This window comes from Marmota marmota, unplaced genomic scaffold, assembly GCF_001458135.2.
Source record: "Marmota marmota marmota unplaced genomic scaffold, marMar, whole genome shotgun sequence".
Classification (NCBI taxonomy): Eukaryota; Metazoa; Chordata; class Mammalia; order Rodentia; family Sciuridae; genus Marmota; species Marmota marmota.
In genome coordinates, this window is record NW_025999842.1 from 3,503,149 (window position 1) to 3,519,138 (window position 15,990).

The 15,990-nt window shown below is 35.7% G+C and overlaps 1 protein-coding gene across 3 annotated transcripts in view; it reads left to right on the forward strand.

The window, feature by feature from the left end:
- Positions 1–15,990, forward strand: part of Bckdhb (branched chain keto acid dehydrogenase E1 subunit beta) — a 191,474-nt gene that overhangs the window by 73,101 nt on the left and 102,383 nt on the right. Inside the window, exons 9-10 of one of the 3 annotated variants that reach the window (XM_048801617.1) lie at positions 3,429–3,435; positions 3,844–3,854. The exons of 1 other annotated variant lie outside the window; for it this stretch is intronic. In XM_048801617.1, the coding sequence (XP_048657574.1) occupies positions 3,429–3,435; positions 3,844–3,848 (12 nt within the window). In that variant the 3' untranslated portion in view covers positions 3,849–3,854. Of the gene's footprint in view, positions 1–3,428; positions 3,436–3,843; positions 3,855–12,608; positions 12,673–15,990 lie in introns of those variants that run through there. One more of the 3 variants, XM_048801570.1, reaches the window with a different exon arrangement.

Here is a 15,990-nt window from a genome sequence, read left to right on the forward strand (position 1 = left end):
ATATATATATATATATATTTGATGATAAGAAGTCAGCTGTCCCAGTTATTCTTGGGTTATTAGTGAAGTGTAAATTTTTGTTAGGTTATAATCAAACGTATGTTACAATTCCTATTGTGGCAATGGATGTGACAGTGAAAGAGTATGTAACAAACTAGTAAGACTATAAATTAGGCTAGTCCAAAAGAAGGAAAGGAGATTTGTACAAAAAACAGGTGGGTAAATAGAAAACTTCTTGTAAGATGAAAGATATAAACCTCCAAATAGAAGTAATTAAATAAATACAAATGAATTAAATAATCATAACAATTTTTTAAATGAGTTATAGGTTAAATGGACAAATTCCTGGGAAAATAAGAATCATTTAAAGTTGGTAAAAGAGCCATTAGAAAATCTGAATTGTCATTATCTGTTTAAGACATTAAATCCATTTTCAGTAACCTGCATGCAAAGAAAACCCTAGACTCATGACTTTACTGGTAAACTCTATAAAACACAATCTTTATGCAAACTCTTATTGACAGTGGAACCAGAGGGGCAACTTTTTTTTTTTTTTTGTACCTGGGATGTAACCTAGAGGTGCTTAACCACTGAGCCATATCAGTGGCTTTTTATTTTATTTTTTATTTTAAGAGAGAATATTGCTAAGTTGCTTAGGGCCTCATTAAGTTTTGCTAAGGCTGGCCTTGAACTTGCAATCCTCCTGGCTCAGTTTCCCAAGTCACTGGATTGCAGGCATGTGTCACTGTGCCTGGCTAAAGAGGAAGCTTTCAAGTTCTTTTTGTAAGGCCAGCATAATCTTCATATCAAACCTATAGTACCCTATAATAAAAGAAAATTATAGATAAACTTTTCTTATGAATGTAAGTAATGTTCACATTCACAAACCAGTTTATGAAATTTCCCAAGTTAAAAGAAAACAAGATAAATAATAATCTTGCATTATATAAACAGCAGTTATTAAAATTCCATATCTACTCATGATTACAATTTCTTGGCAACTATGAAATGGAAGTGAATTCTTTTATTCTGATGAAGAGTAGTCACAAAATGCCTGTAGCAAAAATAATATTTTCTAGTAAAAATTGTGCAGTTTTCTCCTTGAGGTCAGGACTCTCTAGGGGAAAATATAGTGATACACATGTCAGAACTTTCCACAGAAAATTCCAAAATATTATTCAGGAAAATCAAAGATGCAAATAAACTGAATTCAATTTAGTTTGAGTACCCCTTATCCAAATGTTTGGGACCAGAAGTGTTTCAGGTTTTAGTTTTTAGATTTGGGAAATTTGCATGGATGTTGCCAGTTGAGCTTCTCTAATTCAAACATTTAAAATCTGAACTGCTGTGAAATCCAAAACTTTTTGAGCTTCACTTAGGGCTCAAAAAAGTTTCATATTTCAGAACATTTTGGATTTGAGGTTTTTGGATCAAGATGTTCAACCTTGTACCCTGTTAACGGATTATCAGGCCAAGAATAGCCATGACAACCTTAAAGAAAAAGATGGGAGGTCTTAGTTACCAAATGTCAAGATGTGTCATGGCTGCAGTTATGACAGTGCTGAATTGGTATAAAGGTACACAGATAGAATCCAGAAAGAGATCTGCTGGATTGAGAACAAAGGTGACATCACAGTTCACAGTGGAACAGCTTGTTTTGTTCAGTAAATGATGTTCATTAATTAATGATGATTTCATGAAAATTAACCCTTACCACACCACCTTCAATTTCAGATGGATTGAAGATCTAATTGTAAAAAAAGAATGATGAAGTCCTTGGGAAAAAGCATAGATGAATTTATTTATTTATCTATTTACTTATTTTTGGTATTTAGAGTTGAATGCAGGGGCACTTTACCACTAAGCTACATTTTCAGCCCCTTTTATTTTTTATTTTGAGACAGGGTCTCACTAAATTGCTTAGGCTGGCCTCAAACTAGTCTCCTGAGTAGCAGGATTGACAGGAATGTGCCATTGTACCTGGTGTGAATGTCTTTATGATTTTGTGCACTAACAAAACCCTAGCATTAAAAAAAGCTGCTGATTTCATTAAAATTAAAAAAATATTATCAAAAGGACATTAGTAAGAGACTAGGCAATCCTGAAATGTGGAGAAACTCAAGGAAATTTAGATCATGAAATATTAAGTACTTTGACTTAAAGAATAGTTAAAAAAGCAAAAATAAATAAATAAATAAGTAAACAAACATAAGCAGACATCCCAAGAGAAATATGGCCAAAGCTCTTGATAAAGAGTTTCAGAAAATAGCTGTCCAAATGGCCAATAAGCATATGAAAAGTTGGTCAATTTTTCTTATCATCAGGAAATGAAAATTAAAGTCCTAATGTAATAGGATCAGAGACCTTTGTTAAATATTAAAATACTGATGTTGGCAAGACTATGAAGCAACCCATCTCTCATATATTATTGATGGTACTATAAATTGGTACAAACAATTTGAAAAATTGTGAGTATCCATCTAAACCCTGTAAACCAGCAATTCTACATATCCTTTCATATGCAATCAATCAATCAATCAATCAATCAATGATTTATATGTATCAAATAGAAATGTACACAAGATAAGTACAAGAATTTTCATAGGCATACAGTTTCTTATAAATCTATACTATAAACTGTTTAAATGCCCATCAACCAGAGAATGCATAAATAATGAGTAAATAGAATATTCTTTGGCAATGAGAATTGATGAACTAAAACACTAGTGACACTGTGTACTCATCTCACAAATATAACTTAAGGCAGACTCAAATAAGCATTTTATGTATGACTTTATTTAAATAATATTCACAGTAGGCAAAAATGATGTTATGCTATTGCTTTGGGCCAGTGAATATCATGAGGATAGTTAATAATTGGAAGGGGGCTTGAGGAAGTAGTACTGATTGCCAGTGACAGTTTGTTGAAGAAACTTTTTAGTAACAACTCATTTGTTCAACTTTTTGAAGAAATTTTAGTAATCATTAATACTAAAATTCAGTTTTTGAAAATTGAGAACACTCATTTTGTACATTTGACTTTGACACATAATAATAGCATATATTTATGAAAAGAGTGTGCTGTTTCACTTTTTTATATATATCCTGTACTTCAACAAATGACACACAAATAAGTAAATAAATAAAAATTAAAAAGAAGCATTATTCTCTGATTTCTTTTCTTTTCTTTTTATCACTCTTTGAACATCCCTTTCTGAAAATCCCAAATCCAAAATGCTCCAAAATGTGAAACTGCTAAAAAAAATGTTAGATTGTGGATTTTCAAGTTAGGGAATGCTTAATAGGTAAAGTCTATGTGAATGTTCCAATATCCAAAATATTTTAAAAGCGGAAACATTCCTGGTCCCAGCCATATCTGATAAGGAACACACAGCCTGTACCATGCGCCTTTCTGTCAGCTAAGGGAGAGCGTTGGTGTGTTTTATTCAGCAGGGCTTTCTTTAGTCCTGCATCTCTGACCACATCCTTGTTCAGTTTCTCTTTATAACCAAGCTCTGTTGTCTCACTGATGTGAAACAGGAGCTCAGAAGTAGAGCTGGGCTCACCGATCCAGATCCAGATCACATTCAGGAGGAGTTAAAAGTGAGCTGCCACATTAACAAAACAGTGGCCAGACAGAAGGAGCCCTTGAGGAGCTGTCACATTTGAAAAGAAGTTTTTCTTTAAGTTCAGAGAAGCTGCCTATGAAAAATAAGATCTTGATTTTTTGCAGGAGAATGACAAGCTTTGAAAGAAACTCAGGATTTCAATAGTCATATTGTCATTTAATTTAGAATCAGTTACATACAACACTGAGAAAAAGAAAAAGAAAAAATTACGAAGTGTAGGGATGGCCATATTTATCGAGAAAATTATTACTTATTATTTGGACATAATTATACATTCACTAAAGATTAAATTGTGTGAATTGTTAAAATTAAGGGTTTTGCCTTTACACTTTGAAATTCTTTAGTTTCTCTCTTTCTCTCATGCCCTGCCTCCCTGCATTTAATTCCAAAGCAGATCCTATCGGCTACACAGTATGTCCAAAATCTGACCACCATTTCTGTTATTACCCTTGATCATGGTGCAGACCCCTAACATTTCTAAGTTTTGGCCCTAGCGTCCCAACTGCTGTCTCTTGCTTCTGACCTTCCTTTGCCATAGGCAGAGTTTCATCGTGAGTCACATAGTATCCCTTCTAGTCTCAAGGCCTCAGTAGTTTCCCATTAAACTTGATAAAAAACGTCAAATGCCTTACCAAAGCCTATAAGGACCCCGTCTCACCATTTCACACCCACACTGTACATCCACCCTTCAGGAAATACTCTATTGTCAGATATGTATCCTGGATCTTGGTTCACTCTGTTAGGTCACTATGCAAACAGATTCTCATTAAGGACCATCTTGACCAGATTGCTTAATATTTATTTCTTCTTTTCTTAGCAAGACCTCCGTCTACCTTTCCTTTCTTTTTCTTCATAACATGATCTAACAAAATGTTATTTATTTTTTTAGAATTAGTATATTTTATTTTTTTCTCTTTCCACACTTTTATTGGTGCATTATAGTTGTTGTTTTATATATATATATACACACACACTTTTGGTACCAGGGATTGAATTCAGGGGCACTCAACCACTCAGCTACATCCCCAGCCCTTTTTTATATTTTATTTAGAGACAGGGTCTCATTGAGTTGCTTAGGGCTTCTCTAAGTTGCTGAGATTGGCTTTGAACTTGCCATCCTCTTGTTTCAGCCTCCCGAGCTGCTGGGATTACATATTCTTACATGCACGCAATATAACAATATTATTTGGTTAATATCATTCCTGGCATTTACCCCCTCCCTTCTTGCCTCCTATCAAGTAGTCCTTTTCTTCTACTGATCTCTCTATGATTTTTCTTTTTTAAAAAATTTGTTCTTTTTAGATATACATGACAGTAGAGTGTATTTTGACATATTATAATACACTAATTAGGATCCCATTCTTGTGGTTATACATGATGTGGCATTTCACTGGTGGTGTATTCATATATGAACATAGGAAAGTTATGTCAATTCATACTACTGACTTAGCCATAAAAAAGAATGACTTTATGACTTTTGCCAGTAAATGGATGGACATGGAGACTATCATGCTAAGTGAAATAAGCCAGTCCCCCAAACCAAAGGCTGAATATTCTTTCTGACAGGAAGATGATAACACAAATTAAAGGGGTGAGGAGAGAATAGACGCTCAGTGGATTAGACTCCCTTTGATTTTTATGAGATCCTCGCTTCCCCTACCTTTCTTTTTCTTTTTCTTCTCCAGCTTCCAAATATGAGAGAAAACATACAACCCTTGATCTTCTGAGTTTGGCTTTATTTTTCTTAATAGTTGTCCATTTTTCATAATGCTATGTTGAAATTTTTTACTTAAATTTTCATTAGAATAGGACAAATTTGTCTTTCCCAAAAGACAAAGTGAAGTTGACTTTATGGTAAACTTCAACTATCTTTAGTTTCTAAGAAATGAATTTTATGAATAATTCCATTTTCTGTATGGATGAGAGTTACTATTTTTTTTTTGTAGCAGCTTTTAAAACATTTTTCTTTTGAATGTGGTTATTTCCAAAACTTGAAAACTTATGTTTTCTCAAGGAAAACATACTGGATGTGATTTTTATCTTGGAAAAATAAACTCAGTCCACATGAACATGGATTGATATAGCATGTTAAGACATTTACGTTTATTGAGGCATGTGGTCATTTACTTCTTTCAGAAATGTCTGTTCTTAATTTTTTATGGTTTTCAAACCTTTTTCAATTTACATTTTATCTTATTTTTTTTTTTGTTGCTTCATTGTTACCTAGCTATATGGGATCCAGAAGAGTATAACTGAGAAATTTACATTGGTCAGAGAAGGTCTGTAGTGTTTTGTCATAAATCAAGAGCACTTGTTTTACTGTTCCAACCTTAATTTACCAATTTGTGCTCTTCTGAGCCTTCTTTCTTCTTATTTCCTTGTCTGCATTACATTGTATGGGATTTTAGCTGGAAGAGGTCATCCTGGGCCAGTTTCCTTTGGTAGGCTCATAGGCACCATGCACAGCTTTGGGTCAAGGATTTTCTCTGTGCAAACACATTGTGCTATAAGCTTACTGTCTCCTTGCTTCCACTCCCTACCCTAAAAGCAACCTCTTACTTTCCTGAGGTTCTCTGGGCATTTTTTAATTCGAAATTTTTAACAAAATTAGGAAATGATATAGAAAGGATCTCTGTCTGGTCTTCTCTCCAGCTCTTTCTCTTACCCTTTCCTTTCTCATTTAAATGAAGTTACCCAGCAAAAACTAAGATTTGCCTAAAGACATAAATGGTTATTCTTTGGCTACATATCAGGGCACCTCTAGTCTTGGAGTTTTTTGGGATTACTCTATCATAGCTTCAGGGCAAGGCCTCAGAGATACTGCAGTTTAATGCTCAAAGTCATTCTGCTGTGGCATGAAGGAGTGACCCTACTGGAAGGGAGCACTTAGGGTCCCTAGATTGAAATTTCCTATCTCCTGCCCTTTCACTCCACTGTTTCCATTCTTGTTACAGAAGACTTCACTGTGGGCTAGATATTAAGGCTAGCAGGGGTGGGTGGGGATGAGGTTCTGGGAGTAGAGATTTCAACAAAGAAGGAGAGGGATATTGTAGGAATGGGACTGGGAAGGAGTTAAACCCTGCTGATTGGATGTGTTTAATTAGTTGCTTATGTATCAGAATGACCAAGTGCTTAATCTGGCATTGGCCTCTGGGTTAATCAGTGTAAGTATTAATAGAGAAAAACATGTTTAGAAGACCATGTTAGTGAAACCCATTGATTAAATTAGATTAAAGTCTAATTTTATATCATTCAAGTTTGACTTTTAAATTTTTCATAGGGTCGATTTATACCTTGATGAATTTTATTTTTTTAAATTAAGATGGCTAATAACTAGCAAATTAATATGTAGGGCCCGGACTTTGTACTGCATGGCTTGAAATTGGTTTTGTGGGGAAGCTGAAGTATTTGATTTTAGAGAATCCTTAATGGTTAAGCACCACCAATTATATATATTTCAAAAATTGGTGTCTGGAGCTAAATGAATAATTCAGTGTTAACTACTAGCCATTTTGCTTGAGGGTATGTGTGAGTGTGTGTGTGAGAGAGGGAGAGATGTGGGGGGAAGGAGAGACAGAGGCTGGGCACAAATGGCCAGGGAGGGGCTGCCAGTGGGAGAGGAAGGAAGAGAGAACAAAAGAGAGACTAAAAACAAGAACTTCCTTGTCAGGTGTAATTAGTAACTGAAATTAGGAAGGTGAAGGGGTAATGGAAATAGTAACCAGCAATGACCGCTAGAGGCCTCTCTTAGGTCAGGTTTTATGGCTAATATCACCACGTTTTCCTAGTGGGGCCTGACTATCCTTGTAAATGAAACATTTTTTGTAATAGTTCTGAATAAATAGTGTGCCAGTAGTTTTGCTCTAGAGCATGTGTTATGATGTGACTTAAATGTTTTATGTAGTTTACATATCAGAATAACTGATAATCTATTGGATCGAAAACAACAAATTAGTAATCTCGTCTCTAAATAAATCTTTAGCAAAAACATGTAATCAAAGAATGTTACCAAATATTCATAGATCTTTTTGACAGTGTAAGGATATTTGGGGTTTTAAATTATTATTTGTTTAATTGTTGAGTATTTTATATTCTTGATGGCAGATCTTAAGATATTTTAGGGTGTAAAAAATTGTATTTCTTTATGTTTAGGACAAACATAAAGAAAAAAAAAACTATTAAGAAACAATGCAGCAGTCTTATATTTATTATCTGGGGAAAAATTAAGTTTTTTTCTTGAGAAGTAAGTAAAACAAGTCTCAATTTTAGTTTGGAATTGTTTTTGATGTGGTTTGACCTTGCAAAGAAAGTGGATATGACTTTGTCCTCCTGTTTGATAAGAACTTATTGTTATTCTTTTCCAAAACAGGAATGCCAATAGTTTGGAACTTTGTCCCACTTGCTAAGCTGTCCTTCCTGTGGGATTTTCTTTGTCATATTATAGCACGTTGACTGTTATACAAATCAGAACCCATTTTGGGCTCTTAAATGCTATATTGGGATGAGATTACTACATACATTGCCCTGCTTGGAGGTCTTTGGCCAGTTCCTCTTAGGCCCACTGCAGGCAGGGAGTTTTATATATTTTTTGTATTGCTAGATTCCCAGTAGTTACCAAGAGTGTCTATAATGTAGTAGGTGCTCATTATACATTTGTTGAAAGATCTTGTTCAATTTTAAAAATCATCTGTGGTCTTTAGTTTTTTAAACTGGTAATTTCTGCAGGAAAAGGTACACTGAGAATATCATTCCTGCCACCTGGCTTATTTTGTTATAATCTAGGTAGGTTTTTCTGACTTGATTCTGTGTAATATAATTTATGTAACAGAACTTAGCATAGTCCCTGGTGAGTGAAAAAGGTTAAAAGTATATCTTGTGCACATCTCCTTTCATATTCAGTTCTTCTAATGATGTCATCGTCATTATATAGATAAGGGCTTAGCAAACATTTTCTATGAAGGGGCAGAAAGCTAAGGTTTGGAGAAGGTGGAATATCTGATAGCTGGTTTGGGACAGGGCTGGCTTTATCCCAGATTGCTGGGTGCCAGAGCCTTAACTTCTTTCTTATAACATGCAACTTCTTAAGCAAAGATTGAATAGAATTTGTAAATGTTTTCTAGATTTGATGAAATAACTGGCTTGTGATGTGATTTAAATGTAATCTGAAAGCATAAGAGATATTGGTAACAGAAATGTATCTATGGGGAGCAGTAATATTTTTAGTTCATGTCTGTTTCATGCCAGGCTTTTTGTTAGACCAACCATGTTCTGATTTAATCCTTTTCAGGTATGCTATGTGCTAAGAATTATTATTCTTGCTTAGAGAGAAGGAAATTGAGATTCAGAAAGATGAGAAACATCCCTAAGTCACTCAGCTAAGAAGTGGGAAGCACTGCAGGTCAACCTTAGGTCTTAAATTCTTGAAGCCTGATTTTATCATAGTACAATAGTGCCTCATGTTAGAATATTTATTTTACAATTAAATTATTTCATGCTTAAAAAATCATCACTTGAGAGTTTTACTGATGAAATATTTCTAAATTTTAGCTTGTAGCATATTTTATAACATGTCTAGGAAATTTCTAACACATTTATCCACTTGTATAGTGCTTAAAAAACATATGTGTTTATGTGGAAGACTCTCCTAAATACTATGAAAATCACATTAACAAATTGTCTTTATTTAATGTTACTTTTGTTTCTGCTGTTTTCCATGTCAATTCTGTCTTTTTTTTTATGTGAAATTTATTTTTTTAACTGGCATGTGGAGGCATAAATATTGTCCAAATTAACGGGGTAACATCGTTCTCCATTCTTCTGCCTACCTTCCACACCAGCTGATGGACTTGCCTCTCAGGGGTTAGGGATTAGCTTCCTTTTCCATTGTATCTCTCATATGTCTGGGTTTCTACTTCCTTTGCTCTTTATTTTTTCATCACACATCTGCAAGATAATTTTTTCAGTTCCCTTTATCTGACAATCACTGTCCTTCCCAACCTTGTTGTCTTTGCTGTTACAGGTGTTTTCTCTTTTTCATTCATTTCCTGTCTTGGAGAGTAGGGAGACAAAAGCACAGACTAAGCCTATCACTTAGTACTGAAAGCCTCCTCTGTTATGTCTTCTCAGTTTTTAACATGAAGCTTGGTGACTTGTGTATTTTGGTCTATGTCGTGTTTTTTCATCGGAATGTTACTCTTTCCAATAATTTCTGTGTTGATTTTGTCAGATTTTCTAAGTTGTTAATAATATTCTGCAAGTAATACCAATTTTGTGTCTTTTAAGAATAAACTGTATTCTTATTTTTTCTTATTTAGCTAGAATCTCTGGACAATAGTGAATGACAGTGATGATGAAAGCAGACATTGCAACAAAAGACCACATATAATGAGCTTTATTAGAAGCAGAGATAGGACATTTTCTGGCACTGTTAATGTTTAATTTTTTGTAACTTCATCATCTTATTTATCAAATTCATCTTTTTATGTGGTGCTGAGGATCAAACCCAGTGCCTAGGCGAGTGCTCTATCACCGAGCTATAACCCCAGCCCGAACCTGGTATTTATAAAGCCTAATCTTGAATTGATTCAATTAAGTAGAAAATGAGAAGTATTAACTTCATTATATAGGTTCCTGGATTATTGAGAAAAATATCAGAAATTCCCTGCACAGTTAGTGTTTTAGACCAAAGGAGTTTGGTAGTTAAAACCAAATACTGGGTATCTTTTGTGATTTTTTCTTTTTTCTTTTTTTAATCAGTAACCACAATTCAGAACTGGGGATGGTAAGAAGGGAAAGTTCGTTTTCTAAAACATCGAACACCTCCCAAAGAGTTACCAAAGTTTAGATTATCAAGATGGTTAATCATTCTTGGGAAGCAAAATTAATATTTTTTTTTGGCAGTAAGTCAATTAAAAAGAGGTCATTTAACTGGCAGTTATAATGGATCTTTACTCTAAAGCCAATAAGGACCCAGTGAAACAATCATTGATGGGGAGATACCATTGTGTGCCAATATGGACCACATGGTTGGCTGCATTAAAACAAAGAGTTATTTAGCAATAAGAGGATCTGGTATTGGTTATCATGTGGAGAACTTAACTCCTTGGTTTATTTTTATATTTTAAAGATGCTATAATCATTTCCTTATAGAAGGCCAGGCTCTATGGCACAGGTCTGTAATCCTAGCTACTAGGGAGGCCAAGGCAGGAGGATCACAAGTTTGAGGCCAACTGAGGCAATTTAGTAAGAATATGTCTCAAAATAAAAAGGACTAGAGATGTAGCTCAGTGGTTGAGTATCCCTTGGTTTAATCCCCAGTACTGCACACAAAAAAATTGCCTTATTGATATTAAAACAGATTTATAGTGAGAAACTTCTTGAATTTGGAAATGTTTGGTGGGAGTTGCAGGAATTGATTTTATCTCTAAGTAAAGACAGTCACTTGATTTTATTAATAATGGGAGTTTAAATCAGTTGGAACTGTTGGAAAAGGAAATGAGTGACCTTCTGTGGTTGTGAGACCCTCCTTCCCTGCACATTATCAGGAGAGACTTGATTATGCTCTGGCAGAACGTTAAGAGAAGGATTAGGAAGATGCTGTAAACAGTCTCTTCTACTTCTAAAATTATGTAAAATAAGGGAAAAGTATTTGTTAGCTTTTTAGAGTATAAGAAGAATTATATTTCATTATTATATAACAAAATAAGACAAACTATAAGAAGTTATCCATTTATCTTTTGTGCTTTATGAAATATTTCTCTTTCAGGTTCCCTGTCAAATATGGTGTCCTTAGATCTTTCTTTTGCTAGCTTCAATATCTAACCATAATTAAAGGCCATATAATTTTTCCAGTTTTGTAGGTACAGCAGATAATCCACCAACCAAGTTGTACAAGTGACTTATTTGCGACATCTCTGCCATCTGTCCTTTTAAATTTTCTCTGCTGCTACTATCTTCTCTCCCCACCAGTCCCCACCCCAGTTTAAACCCATTTTCCTTCTGGAATCATTGGCTCCTTTTTATTGTCATTGCTTCATTCAAGCATTTGGGATTTCTCTCTAGATGTAGTGTCCTCCTGTGCCTTTGAAACTCTTCCTTTTTGCCCAGGTAAGGGACCAAATGTTTGCGCCCACCACAATTCATGTGCTGAAATCCTCCCATGCATGCCAGGGGATGGCATCAGGAGGTGGGGCTTTTGAGTGGAGCCCTTTATAAAAGGGACCCCAAAGTATCTCACTCCTTTTGTTCCCTGTGAGAATCTGAGAACTGGATTGGAACTCATCAAAACCTAAATGCATTGGAACTTTGATTGCAAACTTGCAGCCTCCAGACTGAGGAATAAGTTTCTTGATTATGAGCCATACAGGGTGTCGTGATTATCACAGCAGCCTGAGCTACACTTACTCTTAACTAAGGAACTGCTTGTATTATTCCTGTAGTTTAGTCTATCCATGGTCTCAAGTTGTCCTCCGGACAAAATGTGGACTCTCATGATGTATTTGGCCTTCCACAATCTGACCTGGCATACCTGTCTCATAGCATTTTCTGCCCTTTTCTCCACACAGTGTGATAGTTCAGATATGCCAAATTGCTTTCTGTTTCTTGAAAAAATCCAGTTCTGTGTTATTGTAGTACCTTGGCATGTGTATCCTCCATCCCTTCTTCCTCTGGATGGATCTGATATCTAATTGGTCTTTCAAGGGTCAGTTTATAGGTTTTCTCCTCCAGGGAACTTCTCCTTGACCTTTCCTATTGTCTGTTTTTTTTTTTTTTTTAACTTTTAAAGTTAACACATATTTTATATAAAGTTGAAATGTATAGATCTTTTTTTTTCCAGTATTTTTTTTTCTTTCCATATTTTTTATTGAGGCACTATAATTATACATAACAGTGGGATTTGTTGCTACGTATTGGTACGTGCACCTGACTTAGCAACATAATTGGTCAATATTGTCCCCTGGTATTCCCGTTGTCTTTCAGGTATGCATAGCAGTTATCCTCCGAGTGTTCCCATGGAACGTTACATCCAGCCCTGTCAGAGAAGGTATCTCTTTATATTGTGGTTTTTCATGTCTCCTCAATTTCATTCACCTTGCCTTTTATCTCTATATCCTTCACAATTGCTATTATGTGTAGCAGCATAGAATAGATAAGAAAGAAAAACTCATTTCTTGACCCATAACGTATACACATGGCCTCTTATCTAGAAATGAAGTTTCTTAGAATCTCAGTTTCCTAGAGTGTGACTAAGAATCTTGGAGTAGGTAGAGAAAGTCTTCTAAGTACCTTGGAGTGATCCCCATAAATCCCTGCACTAAATTGCACACATACTAACTATAGAGGAGAGGCCACTCTGGCTATAATCATACCCTAGCAACCTATATGTAGGTAGAATCCTAACAAACTTTTTACTTGTGGTCATAGCCCACATTTGATTAGAAGCAACACATTAGAAAATGGGGAAGTTAGGTTGACAGAGGTAGGAATGTTGGAAAAGGTTAAAACTGATATATCGGTGGCCTGAAAAATAAGAGAATCTATGGAGAAAAAGAAAAAGCTATGAAGAGTACATAAAATTATTTTTTAAAAATCGTGGCCATTTGTATTCACTTAATACAGAAAAAAAGGTGGACATCTACCTTGATAGCATGCATTATAATTGATGTTCTGAGTTATATCCTTCATCATGTAGGAGGTTCAATTTTGTTCCCTGTGGTGTGTTTGAAATACAATATTGTTTAAGGTATGAGTGGGGTGAGTTTTTAAGTATGTTGACTACTTCAGCCCCCCACAGTGTTACATAAATGAAGTTTTGCTGGGTTTCTTTCTCAAAGCTGCAGGGTACCAGTGCTTTGCTTCTAATCATTAGTTTCCCTTTGGTTGTATTCACATTTCTAATAATGCCATTAACTGATCCTCTGCTAGGGCATTTTTCTATTAATTTCTAATTTCTTTTACCAGATTTGGAAAATATTGAAACAAGCCCCTTTCTCTTGACTCTTATTGTTTTTTTTTTCTTTAGTAATTTTAATCATGGAACTGCTTATTTATTTTAGCTGGTTGAAACCTCAGCATGTCACTAATTCTGATAGTATTTTGTGTTAACTCCTTCCAATATTTTCCAAACATTTCTTTAACTGGTGGTGAGGAAAACAGGGGAAGATTAATCCTTCATTTTTGTAGATTGAGATATTGAGGTGTGACAGGGCCCATGTGTAGTCACTGTACTACAGGTCCCTGTGCTGGGGCTTGGAACTGTTAATCTTCTTGGTGTGAATCACTTGAGACATGATTCTTATGTCTCTCGGTGTGGTTAAACTCTTCCAGGGGAGGTTGGGCTCATGGTGCCAAGGGTGGAGGGGTTGACTAATCTGTTAAACAGCCTTTTATCTGTGAGTCTACTTTCTCATTAGTATTTCTGACCAAAAGGATAGATGGTTGGAAATGTGGATTTTTGTTTTTAATTAGTCTCTCTAGGGATGAGAGGCTTATTTTGAAGAATGGAATTTTAAGGAAGCTTGACAACCTCAGTTTCCATGTGACTGAAAAATTTTGGCAGCTGAAAAAGGTTTCACAACTATGAGTCTGAGCCAGACTTTCCAGTGGCTACACTGCTCTCTGGGAGTTAGATGCAGGATAACCCATACTCCACTCTCAGGTCACAGCAGTTCCCTTCAGGGTGCAGTTCATAGAACTGCTGTGCTCCTTTCTCTCTACTGGCTATCTCAGAGTGTACCCTCCTGTCATGTGCATTAGAAATATTATCACCATTCCATCTGCGCTTATGCATTTTAATCAGGCCAGTTGGTGTCTATCACAGGCCTCAGGCTGCCCGACACTTCTTTATCTATAGATTTCTTCTACTCTTATACTACCATAAAATTATGACACTACCATATTACCTCCTGACAGTCAGAGATTGGTTGGTTTCCTCAGGTAGCTATAGGAAAATATTCAAGTAGCCAAAAGTGACCAGACGTGGGAAGTCACCCAGTTTAGCATCCTGTGTCCTATAGTGCGACACCCTTGACACATGGTCAGTGAGCTCTTTCTGCACTCTTTCCATAAAATGAGGCAAACAGTTCTCTTATTGTACAGTTCTGGTTGTTAGAAATTTGCTTCTGTACCCATTCTTACCTACTGATTTTTCTTCTGCCCTCTTGTAGGATTCTCTTAATACCTCTTTGTACCTGCCCTCTCTGCAAATGCTTGAAGGCAACTTTCAAGCCTTCTCATCGCCTTCTCATCTCCAGGCCAATTGCAGTAGTTCCTTTGCCATCTACCCACCACCCCAACTGTGGGTTTTGCTTTCTCTTTCTGTGGTTTCAGTTAGTCATGGTCAATTGTTATCTTAAAATATTAAGTGGAAAATTTCAGAAATATTAATGTTTGAATCATGCACAATTCTGAGTAGCATTATGAAATCTCACACCACCCTTCAGTGCCCCACCCAGAGCTCAAATGACCCCTTTGCCTAACATCTTCATGCTGTATGTGCTACCTACCTGTTAGTCACTGCATAGCATCTTGGTTAATGGTTGCAGTGTCATGGTATCATGCGGTGCTTTTTTCAGGTAACCCTTGTTTGACTTAATAATGGTACTGAAGCCAATGAGTGTTATAGTGTAGCTCAGCTGAAGTGCTAAGGTATAAAACATCAACTCAGGCACTATGTAATGATGCCATGCAAGGCCTGTAGGAAAAGCAATAGTATAAATGGGTATGGGATTCAGATTCAGTGGCATCTGGTTTCAGGCGTCCACTGGGCTCTTGTAATGCCATACCAGCTGTAAAATATAGGACATATTACAATAGTGGATAATAATGGGAATATCCCTGAATAAATGGGCTACAGACCCTTCTCTTAGAAGGGCATTTAGGAGCTCTGGTTTTCTGACCATTCAGTGAACACACTTGTTAGAGTATTTTGCATCTTTTATTAAAAACTTCTTTTCCACAAAAATTCCATCAACATATTCCCTTCATGACAACATGATAGTGCTTTTAATTTTCTCCACATTTGCCCAAGTTGTTCACTTATTCTATATATAGTCAACATTTGTGGCAATCCGACTCGATTGTTATGAACTTTTAAGAAATCCTTCCTACATGTTGTTATTGGCCTTCTTTCACTTTGTCAACCATGTACCTATTTTCGTCCTAGCAGAATGTGAACTGTGCTTTGCTAGATGCTCTTAGACATTTACCAGTGATATTTTTGTAAATGGAATATAGTTTATTCCTGTTCCTAAAATCAAGTTTTTCAAATGTATGTTGATCTTACTATGAATTTAGGGCTGCGTAGCTGGTAGATTTTGCCAGATTCTGGCAAGCAGAGTTTTTGCGTGGTCTATTTTAGGAC